We start from the raw sequence: 22,760 nt of genomic DNA on the forward strand, positions 1-22,760 counted from the left end.
TTACGCTGCAGGGCGTGTACAAGTTTATAATTAGGTGCACATATACGCATGCCTAGGCTATTTTCTAACATGTGCGCATATGTTAGAAAATTGCCACATATCTGGGTGTGCAGCAACACACATGCGAATATGTGTGTCTGCGTGCCCGTTTGAAAATTACCGTCTAAGAGCAAAGAAAATGAAAAAATATAACATTTCAATAGCCTTTCAGAGAAAGATGCCATCTGGATGGTGAAGGTGAACTAAAAAAAATAGTTCTCAGGTTGCAGTTTAACAAAACTGCTATCAAAGGTCTGTGCAGCACAAAGCTTAGAGAAACCGGTAAAACTCTAAGCTGTTTTCTCGTAAAATCCCAGATAAGGAGATGCAGTGGTCTTCATATAATCCGGCTGATTCTCTCAAACCCACAACTGATAAAGGTGATGTGTTTCTGAGAGCCCATGATTAAAAAAGAAACCAGTGTGGTTATACCATCATCTCCATCTTTTCAGTGATGTCAAAGCGTCTCCATCATTTTGGTGCTGCCCCGATTGTATCTGGGAGAGCTTGCCATTTTACTCTGATTTCCTGAGTTTGTATTACCGTGTTCAGCAGTTGAAACTGATAAATTGTGTCTGTCAGCAAAGTGGAGGTGGAGTTTACTGTCATGATTGCTGATTGCAAATGTGTTGGTTCCTTTCTAGTTCATATCCCTGTAATCAGGAGGAGAAAGTTAGCATTCAATTTAAAATATTGCCCTATTTAAAGGAACTTGTTTTGACCCTAAAAATTATACAATAATTGCATTAACTTTACCTAATATGAAAGAGCTGTGTGCAAATACATCAACCCAGATGGACTGAAAATTTTTAAAAAAAGAATCATGTTAATAGCTAGGAGGAAACAATTGCCTTGAAAAGAATCAGGAAACGTGGAAAAGAATTCATGCTTCGGAAAGCGTACTTTTAACATTCTGAAGAAATTCTATGGCCAGGCTTGTTGCATTAAAGCACAGTACCTTACTGCAGAGAGACATGCAAACAGTTTATTTGTAATACAGAGAAACGTACTAAAATTTAGTGTGCACATGTAGGGATGCCTGTGCCGCAAGCCAGCATGGCTGGCTGCAGTAGCACAATTGGTTCATGCACGGAGAATGGAGGAGATCCCTTCTGTAGCAGCATCCCTCCTCCCCAGGGAGACCCTGCTTCTCACCTCTTGGTCCCTGACGGAGAGGAAAGCTGCACACAACAAGCACTGTTGGCAGGATCAGAAAGTGCCAGCCTCAGACTGGAAAACTGGGGACATTTCAAGCAGAACGTGTGACGGCTTTGGAGGTCAAACTACTTAAAAGTAACTAAGCGTGTGATACCCAGTTGCTGTTGCTGCAGAAGCTATGCTAATAACTATGTCCGGGTTTTAACAAGCCGGGCGATAGAAGTTTGTAGCAAAGTGTGTGTGGAAAGCTGTTGGAGCAAACAACTTGCTTTTGTTTTGCTGCTTTTCCTATTGGATGCCAGCCAGCATTCAGCAGGCAGGAACACTAGGGCATGAAAAAAGAAGTAGACGCCAATGGCAACAACATTGTTTCTAAGCATTTAGCGTTCAGGGTGCAAGAGTGAGGTATGTTGAATGTTTGGATTTAATATAGTCTTTCATGCATTCTCTCTAGTTGTACAGTACTTTGCAATATGGTTACTGACAGTGGCTAGTAAAGAAGCTAATTAGATGAACTGATTATCATCGTTCTACTCTTTTCAGTTGACAAAGTAGCTTATATATATATATATATATATATATATATACATACATATATGTATATGTGTGTGTGTATATATATATATATATATATATATATATATATATTTCTTATTCTGCAGTTAGACAGGTAGTTGCATCAAGATATATCTATTTAACATGCGGTATGTTTTAAGCCAATTACATCTTTGGTAGTGTTCCACAATATGAGCAGAATGTACCTGCTGTTTTGCCGTTAGGTTGAGAACCTGCTGCAGTTCAGAATTGTGTAAGATACAGTGCTCTCTGCTGAGGAATGGTGATTCCCACCATTTCACAGCAGTCTGAACTGTAGAACAGTAACATTTTTGCTTCTACCTCATCAGATGTAAAAAAAAAAAAAAAAAATACGCGTGTGTGTGGGGGGGTATTTTTAAAAGGAGCACATAGGGTTGTTTGTCAGACTTTGCTCTAATTTGTCAAACTATAAACTTCTGGAAGGTTAGAGATATGCAGTTTTTTCCACAAATGTCAGTTAATCTCAACTGTTAATATACAATGCTCATTGACAAATCCAAAGTTGTGAACGGCTTTGGCAGTATATCTATAACTATAGTGCATATGAATTGTTATCACTCATCATTCTACAATTTAATGACATTCCAGTTCTGGAGTATTAATATTGCTGCTTTTTGTTTAACGAATCACAAAACAGGCTGAAAGAATATAAGATAAATCCATATGTTTATCAGAAACTGATACAGTTATACTACATATTGAATATTAGTGTTTGAATTCTAGACCATAGAGCAGAGGTGCTAACTCAGGTCCTTAAGAGCCACACACAGGCCTGGTTTTCAGGCTATCCATAATGAATTTGCATGAGATAGATTTGCATGCACTGCCTCCATTGCATGCAAATCTATCTCATGCATATTTATTATGGATAGCCTGAAAACCAGGCCTGTGTGTGGCTCTTAAGGACCTGAGTTGGCCACCCCTGCCCTAGAGTATAATAGTAATTAGTGCATTTAGTGTTCATATGGAAGAAGTAAAAAATAGTTAATGCCAACCAGATACATGAAAAATATTTATTACTACAATTATAGATTTCTCCATCGACAAGCAAGCATGATTTAGCCATTACATGAGTGTCACATGACAACACCAGTATGGACTTAGCTCTCCAAAATCTGTGAAGACTTTACTGAGCATGCCCGGGAATTCGTGTATGTACACACTGCCTCGTGAGCCCTTTAGCTTTCTTCGTCCAATCTACTATGCAAACATATCCCAGTCTCTCTTCTCTTTCTCTTAAATGTTTTCAGCTTGTACCTTATTGCTTTACTTTTTTTCCCCACTATCTTGGCAGCCCCTAAAATAGAACTTTTCAGTTGAATATGGAGAAGTCCAAGACCAAGAAGCCCATGCTCAGCGGTTTCAAGGCCAAGTATTTGGGGGCACTGAATGTCCATCACAGATATGCATGGTTTCTGTTCTCGCTGCCTGGAGCTGGACCATGACTTCTCCAACTGCTACAGTTGTGCTCGGATGTTCCCTAGGTTGCAGCAACCCTGCACCTGGAAAATAGAGCCCCTAAGGAAAGCTCTACTGGGTATGAGCCCCAAGCTTCAGTTCAAGGTTAGTCAGCAAAGCCGCTCCTAATCGAGGAGCAAGGCATCAGTGGGTTCTTGATGCAGGAAGTCAAAGTGGGAATTCTCCCCATCTTGATCCCACAAGCAAGGGAAGGCTCCCTCCCCTCCATGGTGCCGTTTCACATTTTAACCTCGGTCAGGGGTTGAGCCTGCAGTGCTGGTCAAGATGCTGAGAAGAGTTCCCAAGTAAGACAAAGAACCCTACTTGCCTCCTTGGAGAGTCAACTATCTAGATAAAGCTTAAGCTCTGGAAGAGTCTGAGAGGCTCACGAGGTAATGTGCATGCACAGGATCTCCTGCACATGCATAGTAAAGTCTTTACTGAACTGTGAGAACTGTGTCTGTGTCAGCACCGTCAGATGACATCACCCACATGTAATGCCAAGTCATTTATTTATTTATTTACACCCACATTTCTAGCCCACCTATTCCACCAGGCTGTAGGCAGCAGAAAGTAATAATCACATAGAATATAACTTTCAACTTTCTTCTTTTGATGGGGTATGTGCCACTATATTTTAGTGTTAAAAAAACCTTTAGTGAATTCTTTAGCTTAGCTGACTTTTTAAGCCCATGTAGGGCTGTTGCTAGTCCCTTCTGGCTGTTCTAAGGACTTGTTGCCTTTGCTGTCAATCTGACAATATGCTAAACTAACTGCACGCTTTTTTTTTTTTTTTTAAGACACTTGGAGTTGTGTAAGTGGAGCTGTTTCTGTGGCTTATCAGTTAGAAAATAGAGCAGTAAAACATGGACACAAAAATCAGCTTACATCTCTGCCATTTAAGAGTTGTATGAACTTAAGAATCCCGTCAAATACATAGTGTTTCCTTCTCTTGGAGTTTTAATTTCTACAGCTCTGTGGCAGACAGTGATAGATATAGCAGCATCCTGCCTAGTAGTGCTGGATTTAGTGTGTTCTCAGAGACCATAGTGTAATTTGTTCAAACCATTCCCATGCTGCTTTTTTACAGATGTAACATTTTGGCACTTAAATCCTTTGACTCCAATTTACTTTTTGTCGCTATTGAAGAAAAAACACCCAAAATATTTGAGTTTGTTCATTGTGTCTAGCCAAGTGTAAACACATGCTTGTTTGGATATTGATTTTTGGACCAATGTCACTGTTTCCATACTGCAGCTTTTCAAAATAGTGTACATCTAAAATTTTTGGAGCAGGACATTTCAAGATCAAATGGGAAAAAACGTTCTAAAATAAACGTATTTGCAGGTATTGGTGGGGTGAACTGAGGTTTCCCCATTTAAGGATACCACTTTCTTAATGCTTCAGAGCCTATACATTCTGAAGTCTTACGCTTAGACACCATGCTTTTTCTTATTCTGGATAATCTGATTCCAAGATCCTTTTACTTGTACAGTGCACAATATGGCCCAGCACACTGTGTATAAAATGTAGATGAGCTGTAAAAGATTTCCCTCTAGAACTGCAATCCAAAACCCTACCTATAGTCAGGAATTTTTTCCGTAGATAGGCTGACTGGATTAGAATCTGATTGTAATCCTACCTGGTGGTAGCAAGAACCCTGAAAATTGGAGGGAAAAAAGGAATTGGCAGCATTCTCCACTGTAGTAAAATCCCCCAGTTTATTGTGGGGTTTGTGAACTGAATTCTAGATCTGTTTTCCAGCCCATCTTTAATAAAAAATAATTTGCTTTTCCTTGTCTCTTCTTTTTTTTTCCTATGGAGATGTATGATACACTAGATGAGAATTGTTCTTTTTCATGTAATTTCAGCAAATTCTGTGAAACTGGAAATGCAGAGTGATGAAGAACTGGACAAAAAACCCTTGAGCCAAGACGATGGGCTTATGATTCACGATGAAGAGAGTGGCTTGGAAGCGCCCCTCCTGGAGAGCAACGGGGTGGCAGAGAGCAGACACAACCAGGAGCTGTCCATGGACGGAGGAATCCGACTCCCGAATGGTAAACTGAAATGTGACGTCTGTGGCATGGTTTGCATTGGGCCCAATGTACTTATGGTACATAAAAGGAGTCACACTGGTAAGCAGTTTAGGGTAAAACTGATGACTGCCTGTCGCATCTGATGTTGATATTACCTGATCCTATTCTCTTGGCTTTATTTTAGTTTTTTTTTTTTTTTGCTGTTCAGAAGGTGACCCTGGGAATGAGAGGACTGCTTGTCAGGATACTGCTGCCATGTTTGTCTCAAGTGGCTATAAGTGCAGGACTCCAGCAGTGTCATGCTATGTTCCTTGTGGGAAGTTGTGTTGCTCCTGTCCTTTTCTATTTAATGTGAATGTTTGCTCCTCATTTGTTGTTAAATCTTGGTGTAGTTCTTAGCAAAGGCTCACACATTCGATTGAAAAACATGACAGAAGCAACACAGGCCATTGTTTTCTCACCAGTACTTGTTGCCTGTTTGCAGCACAGACATTTAGCACTCTTTATGTCCTGGTGTCCAAACTTTAGGTTAAATGAGATCTAATAAGTAAAACGTTAAATTTAACTCAATTATTTCTATGTTCCAGAAATGCTGGAAGATTCCTGTTAAAAAAAAAAAGGGTTTACAGCTTATGTCATTGCTTGTGCTGTTCTAGAGTTTTATTTTTACCCTATATGCGTGGCGAACGTCTCCTGATTTAGCTTCAAGTTTTCAATGTGTGAAAGAGTGGGTCATGGGGCGGGGGAGGAGAGGGGATGAAGGGTTGGGACGGAAGAGAGATGGAGTGACTCATATTTGCCTTAACCATATCCCCTAGATGAGCCTGTTCTGTTGCCGATGCGGTGCCATGTTCAGAATCAGTATGACAATGGAAACCATTTTGTGTGCTCTCCCTTGAAGTTACCAGTCTAGAGAGCTATTTTAGATGTACATTGCAGTGAGGCAAACACTCTTAAGTAAGTGTGCAGGTTAACTGACCAATACATTACTTGCAAATCTATCAAGATTAATGCAGATTTATTAGAATTTTTAAAACCTAATGTGCCCATCAACATTTCAGGAGCTTTCCCCCTTCACAAACTGAAAATGTGGCTTTGGTGTTACATTTGCGCTGGAGCTGCATGCGGTGTGTAAATACCATTAATGTATGCAGAGGACTTTCAAATATAAATACATGCACATGTTTCTAAGTGTGCTGTGCTAAGAACTTAGGCTTATTATAAAGCAAGGGCACTGTGCATTATTTTGTGCATTATTAATGTGCATTATTTTGTACAGTGCTATATGCATTCTTGGTGCTACGTCACCAGGAGCATAAGGGTTACCTTTTCAGTTTGTGCAGGGCAAATTCACCACCGCTCCTTGTGAACTCTGCAGAACTGCCAGCTGCACAGGAAGTGGAGGTCTTTATCTGGGGTTTAGGAAAGATCTGGTCTACCATCGTAAAAGTAGGATGCACTTCCCGAGAAGATCTGCAGTGTGTTTCGAAATTTAATGTCATTTACACCGTAGCGCTGTGTCCTGCACACATTCAGTCATTTTGAAACACATTGGGTCCGGTGCCCCTGTAGCTGTAATTCTCTCTCAGGTGAAAATAAAGACCCTGAGACTTATACAAATTAATATTTGCTTTGGTGCTATCATCCTCACCTTCAATGCCCCCAAGAAAAGAAAATAAAATACTGTTAGAAAAATGGAAATGGTGGTGTTGTTCCACTTAAGAAAAGGCCTGCACCCAAACTGGCTTGCAGCACAGCAAATAGTTAAGTGCCTTACACAACTGTGATGGGGAAAAAGCACCTTGCTCATCTCCGTTGTGTCTATCCCTCTTCTGTTTTAGGTTCCAGTAGCATTTTAATTAAAATTGCATTTATTAAAATGCTACTGAGACCTAAATGTAAAGAGGAATAAACGGCGATAAACAAGGTGCTTCTTCTGACCATAGCGCTGTAAATTATTTTATTTTCAGAAAGTCAGACATTTGTCATGCTGTAAATCAGTCTGGGAGTTGGCATTTATTTCAAGAGAAATAATCCCAATCATTTTCCATTTCTCTGAAAGCATTTTTTCATTATCTGTTTATTTCTATCTATCTGTCTATCTATCTGTGTAATTTAATGGCTGCAGAAGGCCCAATAAGCAGAATTAAAAAATCTCTCTATATATTTTAGAAGTTTGCAGCTTCAAAGTTTATTTCACTAAACGTTAAGCTGCTGTTTGATGAGAGTTACGGATCCCACTGTACCATCAAATTCATACGAGTGCTTACACTGGATTGGGTCTGATTCGGCACTCCCTTGTTTCTGGTCTGCTTCGCTTTGTATTGTGGGAGTGGTTGTTGTAAGGCTGGCAGCTGAGAAATAAAGTCCTCTGAAGTGGAGGCTTTTCTAGGGAGTCAAGGCCCCAAGGAGTTTCCAACTGCTCCTTGTCCCATTTGTCATAGCCCAGCTACCATTTATAAACTTCCTGATCATGTTTTAAAATCAGAATTATGCTCTAGAAACTCAGTGTTTTCATTCAAATAGCAGGTTTTAGCTTCTTGACATTCCAAATCATTGCCCAGAGCACTTCTCATGTTCTCTTCACTCCAAGGAAAACTCCATTTAGACAGAGGAAAGCCTTTTGATCAGCATAAACAAGATCATGTGCAGCATTTTGGGAGGTTTATAATGAATTTTGCATAGATTGCAACTATTAATCCTGGTGTTTTTTTGGCATTGCTCAGGTAATATTTCCATCGGATACGTCAGGCACTCTTCAGTGTGACATCTGGCAGAAACAAACAAAAAAACCAAACCTTAGGCATCGTTAACAAATTTACTTAAGAAAAGTCATTTTCTGATATTTACCTTTTGCCTTTATAACACGTTTTCAAGCTCGTGGAAGGACTGTATGATTAGAAGTACTGGAGAACTTCTGTAGCTGTTTTGTTTACTTGTTTCTGCCTGCTTCACAAAAAGATTGCATGCACATCATCTTGTGCATGCAATCATTCTGCAGTATTTAGGGGAGAAGGATTTGGGGCACCATCAGGAATCTGGGAAGTAATGAAGCAAAGTGCTTTCTATGTTAAAGGGTGAAGAATCTGAAAGAAATTCAGATTCTGGAATGCTCTATGACCATTAGAGTTCTGTTTAGTGCATCTCTTTTTCCCCTAACAGATTTCATTTTAAATTGACTTGTAGTATTTTAAAAAGAAGAAACAGCAAATACTACTCCCTAGTAATTAAAATCTGTACTGCTGAGGCAGAAGATTTGAAATTATTTAAGATGTTCCCCTATATTTCCCTTGAAACTAAAGAAGCAGTCATGGTTAAAAGAAAAAACAGGGCTTCCCAAACTGAGGAGCATGACCCACGAGTGGGGTCACAAACCCTTCAAGTAGGGTCTCGAGCACCTTAAATGGCAGTGCTCTTCAGGCAGCAGCAGCATTAGTAATGAAAATCACCATGAGGCCTGCGAGCCGGTGCAAGCTCACAGGCCTTGCAGTGGCCTTACCTCACATGAGTTTCTGTGGTAAGAGGGAGCCCTACAGGAGGAGGTTAGGGGGCCACTGCTGGCCTGTGAGCTTGTACCAGATCATAGGCTTCACACTGATTTTCATTACTGGCACTGCTGCTGCTTGCAGATCACCGTTGAGCTTGGGATCAGCTGTGTGAGGAGGAGAGAGCTGAGTATGTGTGAGCCTGTGGAGATTGCTGCTGCTGCTCTCTCTTTATCCACCACTGAACCTGTCCAAGAGAAAAATGTTGCTCCGGTCATCAACCTGCCCTCTCTTCCCACAAGTTGTCGTCCATCATTGGCCTGAGGCCCAGCTGGAACTGTTGCTACTGACTCTGGGCAGGGGATGTTTGGAGGAAGGGTTGTTTTGAAGGGAGGGCTCAGGTGCAGGATGGGTTTAAGTGTTGTATCAGCTGGCAAGAGGTTTCAGAAGGAGGATAACCTGGAGGGTGAGGTCTGAGGATGGATCAGCTGGAGAGGGTTTGGCTGTGGTGGGTAAGAGAGGAGAACTGACAGATGATTGAGAGGGGGATGTGAGAGAGGAGTTGTAGTGAGAAGGGATCAGCTGAGGGGTTGTGAGAAAATGGTTGGAGGGGAAGTGGTAAGCTGGGAGGTGAGATAGAGAGAGAGGGGATGGGGGATGAGGGTAAGGAGGGAATTATGGATGGGGTGAGAAGGAGGCAATAACAGGAACAGTTGGGGTTTATAGGAAGGACTTTGGAGTGATGGATCAACTTGGGGGGATGTGAGAGAAGGGATAAACTGGGAATCTAAGAGGCAATCAGCTGTGGGGGTGGAGGTTGAGAGAGGGTGTCCTCTGGTGGAGGTAGAGGCTGAAAAAGGGGATCAGCTGGAGTGCGAGAAGGCAAGAGTGGATTGATTGTTGGAAGTGGACCCACCTCCATTTAATCTCTTTTGGTCATCATCTAGGGTCATTTGAATTTTCAAGTGTTAAAATGGGGTCATATTGGTTAAAAGTTTGGGAAGCCCTGGCAGTGTCATAAATTATTGCTCATTATATGGCATCTGATTGGTTCAGGTAGCATGTGCATTATCTTTTATGACATCATGGCCAGAATGAGCCAATTAGATACAATGATGTAATCTATAATCTCTTGCTATCATAGCTGCTTCCAGAGAATTGAAGGAATTTGGAGGTGAGAATTTTTGTGATCATTTAGCTGCCAGTTACTACAAACAAAATTAAGATGCCTCCTTATCCCCATTCCTTGTGATGTTTGTTCCATCTCTGAAGAAATATTCATGCATGACATGTTTCAAATTTCTGTCTACTTTCTCCGACCATTTCGAATTTAAGCAAGCCCAAAATGCTGCTGTGTTGATCCTTATCAGAACCCCAATCCCGCATCACCCAGATATGTGTAAAACACAAATACAGTATGAATATTAAGATCTTCTCAGGTGCAAAATATAAATCAGAATGAAAAAAGGATGAAAGCAATGATTCAGGGCAAATTTCAAAAGCTATTTATTTATCCAGGTGAATGGGCTGATGAAACCTGCCTATCCAGGATTCCATCTCTGACGCCTTAAAGCACTGGGAAACCTGCCTCTCATCCATCAACTCCCTACTCACCAACCTCCACCTCGCCCTTAATACCAACAAACGGAACTGCTATTTATCTCCCACCATACCACGCCCAAACCCTCCCTGGCAAACGACCCAGCCTTCACCTCCATCTCTGCACAACCCTCTGTAAGAGACCTTGGAATCACCTTAGACCAACAAATAAACTTGAAGAAACATGTCAGCTCCATCCTCAAAGAAGGTTTTTTCAAACTCAAGGTACTAAAGAACCTAAAACCTCTCCTACACTCCCATGATTTCCGCACGGTTATTCAAGCCACCCTGTCCTCGAAACTGGATTATTGCAACTCACTCTTCCTTGGGCTCCCCTACTCCACCATAAAACCACTCCAAATGCTATAAAATGCCATAGCAAGAATAATCACAAATGCACGTAAATCCAACCACATCACCCCCATCCTCAAAGACCTTCACTGGCTCCCCATCCCATCTCGTATCCTATATAAAAACTTCACCATCATCCACAAATCTTTATACTCTCATGACTCCAACTGGCTCGATTCTCCTTTCTGTATCACAAACCCGAATCGACCCATCAGAGCAATCAATAAAGCAACCTTCCATGTGCTTCCCTCAAAAAAGCACACCTATTCTCCACACGGGATATTGCCTTTTCTATTGCAGGTCCCTCACGATGGAACTCCTTGCCTACAGACCTCCGCCTTGAATCTTGCCCAGTCAAATTTAAAAAGAAATTAAAAACATGGTTATTTAAACAGGCCTACCCTGACTAACCTCTTCGCCCCCCCCCCCCCTACCACCCATCTGAAACCAGCCATGTATATTGAATTTTTGCCATGTACACTGTATATTGTTCCGAACCCGAGCATATGCCACTGAACCCTTGTATATAGCTGTTTTCGTTTTTTGCTTGCCGTTACACACATTGTTATTTTTTACAGATATGCAATTTTATTGACCAGTTGTCCCTCTATTTTTCCACCTTGGCCTCTTCATTCCTTTTGATCCCACCCCAAGCCCTGTTCTATGTATTTTCCCATCTTTTTTGTTGAGTGTGAACCGGCATGATGTGCCCACTAATGCTGGTATAAAAAAGTTCCTAAATAAATAAAAATAAATACCCTTTCCTGAATGAAAACACTCGTGGGGATGAACACTGTGCCCACCTTTACCTGGGCAAGAAAAGCAGGTGGGCTGGGGAGAAGGGGAGGCGTGTGTTTTTTCGTGGAAAAAATATCAACGCAGCATGCGGGTACAGATCTTGGGGGGGTGGGGCCTTCATCCAAGGGTGATTTCCCTTTCAAAATTCCGCAGCTAAAAACCACTCGTGGACTTTGCACTTGGGCAGGTAGGTTTGAAAATTGCCCGAGTAATCTGCCGTCTGAATTATGTAATGAAGAAAAAGCAGGTGCTGCTGCCGCTTCCAACGTTAGTTTGTTATTGTAGTGCTGTTGAAGTTAAAACTACCCAAAGCAAATTTGGCCACACCTGCCACGATGGAGAGTCTCGTAATTTATGGGGATTTCCCCACAGCAAGGGAGCAAGCAGTGGGCCTCCGTTGGTAGGCCTTGTTTGCAAATCTTGTAGTCTGGCTACAAATCGTAGGGGCCAATGTTCTAAAGTGTGCAAACACACTTGAACAGTGATGTTGCAGGTGAATTTTAAAATCCCGGTGTATGCCAAAGCCGGGACAGATGCGAGTGTGTCCGGTTGGTACTCACCACGTGGATTTTAAAAGGCGCCCATGTACACACACAAAATGTTTTCCCAAAAAACGGGCAAGGAATTGGCATAGCCTGGGTTGGGCATGGGCGTTCCAGGATTTATGAATAAAACCAGCGCGTAAATACTTACACGCACAAGCGCGCAACAGGGTCGCCTACCACGTAACTTTACGTCTGCTGTGGATGGCGTGTAAGAAATAAAAATATCTGGGCTAGCCAGCGGGGTTTTAAGGGTTGGTGCTATCAGGGTAAAACTAGGGGGATAGGAAGTCTTATCCTTTATCTGGGCGAACTGGGAATAAACTGGGAAAACTGGTAATTGCATTGGCACGTGTCTACTAAAATTCTCCCACTTATGTGGTAGAGGCAGCATTTGTGCACACATAAAATTGTGTGCACATGCACAGCTGTTTAAAAGTTACCATCTTAATGTGATAGTTTTGGATTTGAGATATTTATTTATTTTTATACACCAACATTTGATTTGACATATCACATTGGTTTACATTCAGGTATTGTAGGTAATTTCCTATGCCCAGAGGGCTTACAATCTTAATTTGTATCTGAGGTACAAGGTGCGACAGCAGGACTTGAACCCAGGTCTCCTGGTCCATAGCCCACTGCGCTAACCACTAGGCTATTCCTCCTCCCTCTAATTACTTACCTTTCCAGACCTGAGCTATCTACAGGTACAAAAGTTATTTCCCTTGCCCCAGAGAGTTTACAGTCTAAGGAGCCTATTTCCTAAAGATTTTCTCCCATTGTATGTTTATGGGAAAAATGCTTACAAACTAGATCCCTAACAAGCTTCTAACCCGCTTTATACCCACAATTTGGCCGCGTAAGTCCAACCTGCGATTCACTATCCCTTTTAACCCATTCTTACCGCTTCTTGAAATCAACGGGTAACCCTTTCCGCCCGCAGCATGTTTATGATATGTAAACGATCGGTTTAGCTATTCCCTCCGATCCAGTAACGTGCGCCCCGATTATCGCCTTTTTAACCTGCAGTTTTGCCGCGTGTTTAACCTGCTAATTTACCGCCTACCCTTACCCCTGCGTTAGTGTGGAGCGTCAGGCAAGCCCCAGCAGAGAGAGACGAAATTTCACGGGCAAACTTTCCTGTGAGGCTTCAGCAGCCCGGGGCGGATCGGGCGCTCCCCATGCGAGGCGGCTTCCAGCAGCCCCCGCCGGCGAAGGTGCATGAGCGCATGCAAATGATTGCTTCACTGCCTGACCCCCTCCACCCCCGGGACAAGACCTTTAGAGGATCCAGGATCGGGCAAACCTTCCCCCAGCCCCTGCTCACCTGCCCTGGCCGTGTCCATGGGTGCCGGTCTCCCGTGCGGGCGCGCTGACAGCTCCGGAGCAGCCCCAGTCCTCTCTCCCCTCCTCCCAGGGGCAGCCAGCAGCAAGAGTGGCTTCAGCAGCCCGGGGCGGATCGGGCGCTCCCCATGCGAGGCGCGGCTTCCAGCAGCCCTCGCCGGCGAAGGTGCATGAACGCACGCCGTGACCTGAGCGCCCGGCTGGACGTCTGAGGTCACGACTTGCGCTCATAGCAGCGAAGGTGCATGAGCGCACGCCTTGACCTGAGCGCCCGGCTGGACGTCCGAGGTCACGGCGTGTGCTCATGCACGTACAGGCGGGCGTTCATGCACCTTCGCCGGCGGGGGCTGCTGGAAGCCGCGCCTCGCATGGGGAGCGCCCGATCCGCCCCTGGCTGCTGCTGAAGCTGCTCGGGAGGAGGGGAGAGAGGACTGGGGCTGCTCCGGAGCTGCCAGCGCGCCCGCACGGGAGACCGGCACCCATGGACGCGGCCAGGGCAGGTGAGGTGAGCGGGGGCTGGGGGAAAGTTTGCCCGATCCTGGCTCCTCTAAAGGTCTTGTCCCAGCGGGTGAGGGGGTCAGGCAGTGAAGCAATCATTTGCACAGGACAACAAAACAAACTGCACCAGCCCTTCTCCTGTATCCACTTCCTGGTACCTGTCATTTCAAATGTCATTTCATTTGTCATTTCAAATTTCCTTTGAAATGACATTTGAAATGACAGGTACCAGAGCACCCAGGATACTGTTTAGGAGCTGTATAGCGCTCTATACAGTAAAATGGATTGCCCTTCATGGACGCTTCATGGACGCGCTTTGGACGCGGCTTGCATTTGCATGCCATTTAAATACTGTTTCGAGCGGTATGTGATCCGGACTGTGCGTGCGGCAAACGAGGGTGCGCCCAGCACTACCGCCCTCTTTCTTCCGCGTCCTTACTCTATCGGCCCATAAGTTAGTAGCTGAGACAGTGGAGGGTGAAGTGATTTACCCAAGCTTGCAAGGAATGTCAGAAAAATGTAAACCCTGGCTTCTCTGGTTTTCAGTCTACTCCTCTAACCACTAAGCCAGGGGTGAGAAAATTGGGGGGGGGGGGGCTTCAACAGTCTTGAAGGGGGGGGTAGGAACAATTGGCTACCCTATCAGGGAAGAAAAAATGGCTACACTGTGAAGCTCATGGCATGGAGACACCGCAAACTCAGGAAGGAAGTTGCTGCCAGAATGTAGTGAGGACACTGTAAGCATGCCATAGCTTAGCCATGTTTTTCTTTGGGTGGGGCATAGAGAGAGGAGCTGCTTCTGAAATGGAGAGAGCTCACAGCACCAGTGGAAAAGATCACAGCTTTTGTCCGCTGGGAGAAAAGTCACTGGGGAGGAGAATGGGCAAAGAGGCCGAAGAGAATGAGAACATGGAGGGGAGAGAGAGAGAGGAGGTAGGGAAGGAAGAATAAAGGAAAAAGAGTAAAAAAGTTAAAGAGGCGAATCAAAATATGAGAAAATAAAAAAGATAAACAAACTAAGAAAATTCAAAAATAGAGAGAAAAATAGAAAACTTACTGAAAACAGTAAAAAAGTGAAAAAAAATTGGGCAGGGTGTGATGGAGTTTTTCTCGGCTCCTAAACAATTTTGACTGGCACCTAAGTTTTTTAGAAAATGATCCAGCCCTTATGATTGTGGTATATGGCTTGTGTGTCTGGTCATGGTGTGGAGTGTGTATCTCTTTGTTTGTCTGGCATGTTTTTGTCTGTGTGTGTGGTCTATGTCTTTGTGTGTGATGTGGTCTGTCTGCCTGTGTCTGGAGGTGATGTGTCTGCCCCTGTTTGTGTGATTATATTGTATCTATGCCTGATTCTGAATTTGTGTATGTGTGTCTTCTGTCTGGGTGTGGTGTGTCTGTGACTCTATGCCTCTCATGGTGTTGGGTTTCTGTCTAGGTGTGGTATGTCTGTATCTGTGTTTGGGGTGTTTTTGTCTTACTGTGAATTTCTGTCTAGATATCTGTTTCGCTCTCTGTTGATCTGGGTGTGGGGTATCTGTGCCTATCCGTGCACTCCCCCTCTTACCAACCAAGCTGTCTCTCGCACTCCCCCACACCCCCTCTCCTCTCTCACACACACATTGTCTCTCACCGGCATCCCCCTTCCCTCATATAAGCTCCCTCTCTCTGAAACCCACACTCAAGCATCCCCTCCACCCATCCTCTCTTACCTCCCATGCTCTCTCTCACACCCTCCCCACCCCCTCTCACCAACCTTGCTCTCTCTCATCCTCCCTCTCTCACACACACATTCTCTCTCACCGGCATCCCCCCCTCCATGCTCTCTCTCTCACACCCTCCTGCTCTCTCTCACCCTCCCCTTCCCGACACACATTCTCTCTCCCTGGCATGTCGCAGGCCCCACACCGTTTGCGGCGAAGATGAAGGCCTGGCGCGCCGTTCGCGGTGAAGATGAAGGCCAGGCATGCCGTTCGCAGCACACGGGGGCCTTCCATTTTCGCCTTGAGCAGAAAATAGCAGCGGAGACCCCAGCATGCCGCGAACGGAGCGCATCCTGTGGCACACGCTCCGTTCGCAGCGAAGATGAAAGCCCGGGCGCGCCAATCGCGGCACACGGGGGCCTTCCCTTTTCGCCGTGAATGGTGCACCGGGCCTTCATCCTCACCGCGAATGGAGCGTGTGCCGTGGGCCGTGCTCCGTTTGCAGCATGCCAGGGACTCCTCTGCTATATTCTCCCTTTCCCGCGATGTCCGCTGTCCTTCGTACCTCTGGCGTGTTTGAGTCTCCAAGGTGGCCAGGGAGCCACCTGCGCCATCTATCGGTGGGCTGGGGAACATGCACGAACACTGACGGACACACTACCAAGCCCGATATATTATAGCGCCATCTATCGGCGGGCTGCGGAACATGTGCGAGCACTGACAGACACACTACCAAGCTCGATATATTATGGATGGAGATATATATATATATATATATATATATAATATATATATCTACACACACACATTGGGGTAGATTTTCAGAGCCCTGCTCGCCTAAATCCGCCCAAAACCGGGCGGATTTAGGCGAGCAGGGCCCTGCGCGCCGGGAAGCCTATTTTACATAGGCCTCCCGGCGCGCGCAGAGCCCCGGGACTCGCGTACGTCCCGGGGTTTTCGGAGGGGGGCGTGTCGGGGGCGTGTCGGGGGGGCGGGCCCGGTCGACGCGGCGTTTCGGGGGCGTGTCGGCCGCGTTTTGGGGGCGGGTACGGGGCGTGGCTACGGCCCGGGGGCGTGGCCGCGCCCTCCGTACCCGCCCCCAGGTCGCGGCCCGGCGCGCAGCAGGCCCGCTGGCGCGCGGGGATTTACGTCTCCCTCCGGGAGGCGTAAATCCCCCGACAACGGTAAGGGGGGGGTGTAGACAGGGCCGGGTGGGTGGGTTAGGTAGGGGAAGGGAGGGTAAGGTGAGGGGAGGGCAAAGGAAAGTTCCCTCCGAGGCCGCTCCGATTTCGGAGCGGCCTTGGAGGGAACGGGGGGAGGCAGCGCGGCTCGGCGCGCGCAGGCTATACAAAATCGATAGCCTTGCGCGCGCCGATCCCGGATTTTAGTGGATACGCGCGGCTCCGCGCGTATCTACTAAAATCCAGCGTACTTTTGCTTGAGTCTGATGCGCAAGCAAAAGTAGGCTGTTCGCGCGCCTCTTAAAATCTACCCCATTACGTATATATACATGCCTATCTTGGAAGCGGGCCAGAGTTTGAAAGGTTTGCTCACCCCTGTACTAGGCTACTCCTCCACTCCAGTTTTAATGTGAAATCTATGGTAATGAGGTGCTGAGATGCAAAACTGTGCCAAATACCTCATTGCCTGTTAGCACAGGAAAAAGTACACGTGCAGATTGCTTTGCAGATGGATTGATGCAAAAAACAGATATTCTTTGAGGAAGTATAATTATGGTTTTTTGCAATACCGTGTTTGCTTGTACCTTATCATCTATCATATTTTGGTTACTCTCCACTCGCTCTTCTTAACTTCATTCCTTTATCTCTTCCTTTATGTTTACTCATTCCCTGCCCCTCTTCTTCCTTGTTTCTTGCCTGCTCCCCTCACCCCGTTCCCTGTTAAATGTAATTTCTTCCTTTCTTTTAGTTAATTGTAAACCGGCGTGATTTGTCCTACGAATGTCGGTATATTAAAAGTTCATAAATAAATAAATAAATAAATAAATAAATAAATTTGCATCTCTGTATCATCAGCTATTTAATGCATGTGATAAACAACATTTACATGTGTTAACTGCCGATGTTAACTCACTTTAGTAACATAGGGGCCGATGCAATACATTGCCCTCTGCCGAGTGCGCTGTTTAACCTGCAGTTGGATGCGGGATAAATAGGTGCTAATCCACCCCCTAATGCAATAGGGGGATTAGCGCCTATTTAACGCGTGTCCGACGCGGAGTGAATGAGATGGCGCTCATCACATGCAAATGCATGAGAATGAGCCTATTACTCATTCACTCCGCATGCAAAAAGATAAATGTACGTCTCAGATGCACATTTATCACTCGGATATTAACGCCTGCCTGGAGCAGGCGTTAATAGCTGAGCACATTGAAAAGAAGTACAGAAAAACTGAAAAAACTGCATTTCTGTACTTCTTTTTTAAAGTTAAAAAAATAAATTAAATAATTCGGCAGACCGCCGAGTTATGTAGACCGACGCTGGTAAACTCGGCGACGGTTTTCATAACCGGCCGTCTGCCAGTAATGAAAATGGCCGCCAACGCCAAGTTTACCGGCGTCGGTCTTCATAACTCGGCAGTCTGCCAAGTTATTTAATTTTTTTTTTTTTAACTTTAAAAAAGAAGTACAGAAAAGCAGTTTTTTCAGCTTTTCTGTACGTCTTTTCAATGCGCTCAGCAGGCAGGTGTTAATATTTGAGTGATAAATGTGCGTCTGAGAAGTATATCTATCTTTTTGCATTCGGAGTGAATGAGTAATTGCCTCATTCACATGCATCTGCCTGTGTTGAGCGCCATCTCATTCACTCCACGTCAGACACACTTTAAATAGGCGCTAATCCCCCTATTGCATTAGGGGGTGGATTAGCGCCTATTTATCCCGTGTCCGACTGCGGGTTAAACAGTGTGCTCGGCTGAGCGCACTGTATTGCATCGGCCCCATAATTGCATCGACCCCCTAGTTTTTAAATTGTATCTGAAGGTGCTGGATGCAGCTTAGATGCAAGTCTGTAAGCAGGTTCATCGGAAGGGAACTGTTTGGTTGTTCAAACTGCTGAATAGTGATAAAAATCGCTAGGTCAGTGTGCATGAAGGCTCACTGTGTAAAATCCACCGTAGGGGCCTATTCTGACAGAGGTGGGAGGCAAGAGGAAACAACCAGGCTAAAACGTTTCTAAAAGCTGAATAGCTCTGAGAAGCCCAAGAGAAATGTGGGAACATGTAAAAAGCATCTTTAGCAGGAAGATACATTTCTGAACTGAGTCTCTTTTTCAAATCATTAAATTTGTATTTTTTTTTAATATGCCTTTCCTAATTCAGGAAGCGGTAAATAAATCCTAAGTGAAAGTGATGGATAATTGTAAACTCATAGTTGATAAGGGAAATTAGCTATTAAGAGAGATCCCTGGATTAAACATCCCCCTGGTGATAAATCAGTTTGTGAAGATAAGACTGATTGACTGACTATGCCTGTTTGTTGACTTCCTCTTTGGTTTAGTATTTAAAATGCCTCTTTTATTCTGTAAAAAAAAAAAAAAAAAAAAGTGACCTTTAGTTAAGGCTACATTCTTTCCTGATCTAATATTGACAGGTACTTATCACTGTCTAATACGTCCCAATGATTAGTCCAATGTTATTGGCTCAAGAAAGAACACAGTCTGAGCTTTGTAAGACATTTTCACCATGCACCAACTTCTTGTAAGAAGTGTTTTTTTATTGATACACTAAAAATTAATGCACAGTAAAAATAAATAAATAAATAAATAAATAAAATAAAAAAACAAACAAACTGAAAATCATATATAAACTGAAAGCCTTCTTCAAAGTGACCTAATGGGTAAAGAAGCACTTTAAGCAGCAATTCACATTATATATAAGGCTTCTCTTTTTAGGTGCTTATAAATTGTAAATGTAGGTGTCTATTTTCCAGTTAATTGGGGGTTCATTGAGGATACTGAAAATAGGTGTTTATCAGTATTTAATTAGGGCCCACGCATTAATGCTCGGTGCAATTTTCAGTTAGTTCAAATTCATGTCTTGTCATATTGTAACGTCCCCCACAGTCCTAGCGCTCATCCTTCCCAGAGGCCGGCTCCCCCACCCCCCCCAACCATCAGCCTCAGCATTCACATCCTCTACAACACCAGCAATTACTTCCCCAACAACTCAGCCTCCCAGCAGTCCCAGCCCCAGTGTTCTCACATCTACAGCCTGGCTCCCCAACAACCCCGACACTCACAATTCTCCACCCTAGCACTCTTCAGGGCAAAAGAGTAAAAACAGCTCCCCTCTCCCCCCCTCCCAATGTGGTCTGCTGGAGCCGATGAGGGAAACTGCCCCCTCTTCCCATATAACCTGCGAGTGTAGAAGAGTGCAGCCTCCAGTCTGCCTCTTCCTCCTACTGTCCAGTACTTACCAATGCTGAGCAGGGGTGGCAGAAGGAGGAAGGAAGTGACAGTGCTTTTGGGCTACTCTTTTCCTGCATCTTAAGGGCCAACTCGTGAACCATGAGGGGTGCCTTATTGCTGTGTGGTTCACATCGCAAATCAGGCCCCAGACTGCAGGGGAGGAGAAGCAGATCAAGGCGCTGCTGCTTCCTTCCTTTTCCTACCATCCCTGCTTAGCCGTCACAAGCAGTTATCAGCGAGGGAAAGGGGCAGCCTGGCAGCTCCAGTTCTGTTGGTTTAAACCAAAAATCAGAATTATATAGTGAGATCTACAGTGCTAAAGATTTTTTTTTTTTTTAACAGTTACATTTTTGAAAACTGGTTACCAGTTGAGAAGGGTGATTTCATGATACAAGTCATTTGCCCTTCTAAAAGAATTATTTATCATAAAAAAGAGCTGCTGTTTTTCTGTCTTTTAGTTATTTATTTAATTTATTTTACCAATTTATATTCCGCAATTTCCAATTTATTCAACATGGATAACAAAGAAACATAAATAATAAACATAAAAATTATAAATCTAAATAACCATCGCAGCACAAATAAAATAATAGCATTAAATTAATTCAATTTTTCAGTATGTTTGATATCCAGAGTCTGATTTTATTGACAAAGAAGCAAAGTAGGCATCATGAAATGGTTCTATTTATTTGATTTATATCCACCTTTCAGGCATTTCAAAGTGGATTACATTCAGGTACTGTAAGTATTTCCCTGTCCTCAGAGAGCTTACAATCTAACAGGTAAATTTTCAAAGGAGTTATGCAAGTAAATGTAATATACTGTCGTAGCAATTTTAAAAGCCATTTACCCGCATTAAAAGGTACATTTTAAAACATGCGTGTGGGCGTCCATGTGCGTGCGGTTCCCGGCGCGCGCACATGAAAGCACCAGTTTTATAACATGCATGTGCCGACGAGCCCATGTTATAAAATCCGCTACCCGTGTGCAAATGCGTACCCATTTTATATAGGTCTGCGCGAGTGCGAACTCGCAAGCTTAAGGGAGGTAAATTTTATAAGAAGTGCATGGTGATGCGATAGGGCCTTTCCCCAGACCACTCCCAGTCCGCTCCAATAAAGGAGCAGACTGGAAGGGAACTTCCTAAACCCCTTAGCTGACCTGCCTCCCTTTTCTCCTATCTGCCCCAACCCCTAAAACCCATCTATATATTTTTTTGTTTGTTTTAACACCCTCTCCGCCGTGCAGCGGGAGGGTGCATGTGCCAGTCTGATCCTGGCATGCACCCGACCCACACCCACACCCCGCCTAGACCCCATCCCCACTCCGCTCCTTTTTGGTCAAGCCATTCTTCATCATGTACCAGGAGATACGTGCGTGTCCGCTGGCCTTTGAAAATGCCCGTGGCATGCACAAAGCCCAGCCACGCACATATATATATATAATGGCTTTTAAAATCGGGCCATTAGTTTACTTAATAGAGAATGAAGCAACTTGCCCAAGGTCAAGGAGTAGCAGTGGGATTGGATTCCTGGTTTCCCTGGTTCACAGCCCACTGCTCTGATCACTAGGGTATTTGGCCTTGTTTTTAATCATCTCCTTGTTTATATCATCACCAGCCTCTCTTAGGGCCTGATTTTCAAAAGCATTTACATGCATAAAACTTGGCTTTACGCATGTAAATGCAGTTTACCCATGTAAGTGGGCTTTTGAAAATTGCTACAATATATACCCTTCAATGGTCAATAGGTTTATCCATGTTAAGTATACTTAACACAGGTACATGGCTTTTGAAAATTGCTACAATAGTATGTTACATTTACATGCATAACTCCTTTGAAAATTCACCTGTAAGAGTTTATTTAATAAACTTTGAAAGAAAGTGAGTATAAGAACTAAATGGCATCTTAATTTAGCAAGAATTTCACACATGCACACATTTTTTCTTGGAAAATTGTGGTTGAAATATCGGAATTCACAAACTGCAGGCAGCCAGCTGAAATAGTTTTTCTTCTGAGTTTCATAAATATTTCAACTAAGACACACATCATCTTTAAGATGTAGTTAAAAGAATGATAAACAATGGCACCTACACCTCAAAATGTAAACAGACCACTGGCAAGAGGAGAGTGTACACGGACCTAGAAAATCATGTATGTTATCTGTTAATAATTTAAATGTATACACCACTTATCCAACAAAAAGGCTTCAGGTGGTCATTACTTACAACAGGCAATACAATGGTATAACAAACAAAACAAAAAATTCCACCTGCAAATAAGATAAGCATTATTTACACAGAATATAATACATAATATAATCATACTAAGAATTTGTGGATACTGGCAGAACAGTCATGCACCACTTCTTGTCGTTTTATGTGAAAAGTAAGTCTGACTTAGAAAGATGCTCTATAAGGCATCTTTTGATTACCATAAAACACTGGGCACTCTCTGGTTATAGAAGCCAAGGCTATTACAACTATTCACTCATCTCTTTATTAACTTTCATAGTGTGCAACTTCTGCTTTTCCCCTTCCCCAGTCTCTCATTTTTTTGTCATCTTATGCCCTTTTTTTTTGCTTTTCTTTGAAGAAAATATGCATAACTTGCATCTACCTCCCAGGGACGGTAACTTTGATACCGGTGCTCTGGCGCACATGGGCGTGAATATGCTGGCTTTCACCAAAGGATGCGGCCATTTTCTAACATACGTGTGT

At 44.0% G+C, this 22,760-nt stretch overlaps 1 protein-coding gene across 2 annotated transcripts in view; it reads left to right on the forward strand.

Annotated features, from left to right (window-relative positions):
- IKZF2 (IKAROS family zinc finger 2) overlaps positions 1-22,760 on the forward strand; it is a 243,514-nt gene that overhangs the window by 101,524 nt on the left and 119,230 nt on the right. Inside the window, exon 4 of one of the 2 annotated variants that reach the window (XM_029606127.1) lies at positions 5,124-5,390. In XM_029606127.1, the coding sequence (XP_029461987.1) occupies positions 5,124-5,390 (267 nt within the window). The remainder of the gene's footprint in view (positions 1-5,123; positions 5,391-22,760) is intronic. The other variant, XM_029606128.1, reaches the window with a different exon arrangement.

Source organism: Rhinatrema bivittatum, chromosome 6 (genome assembly GCF_901001135.1).
Source record: "Rhinatrema bivittatum chromosome 6, aRhiBiv1.1, whole genome shotgun sequence".
NCBI classification, from domain to species: domain Eukaryota; kingdom Metazoa; phylum Chordata; class Amphibia; order Gymnophiona; family Rhinatrematidae; genus Rhinatrema; species Rhinatrema bivittatum.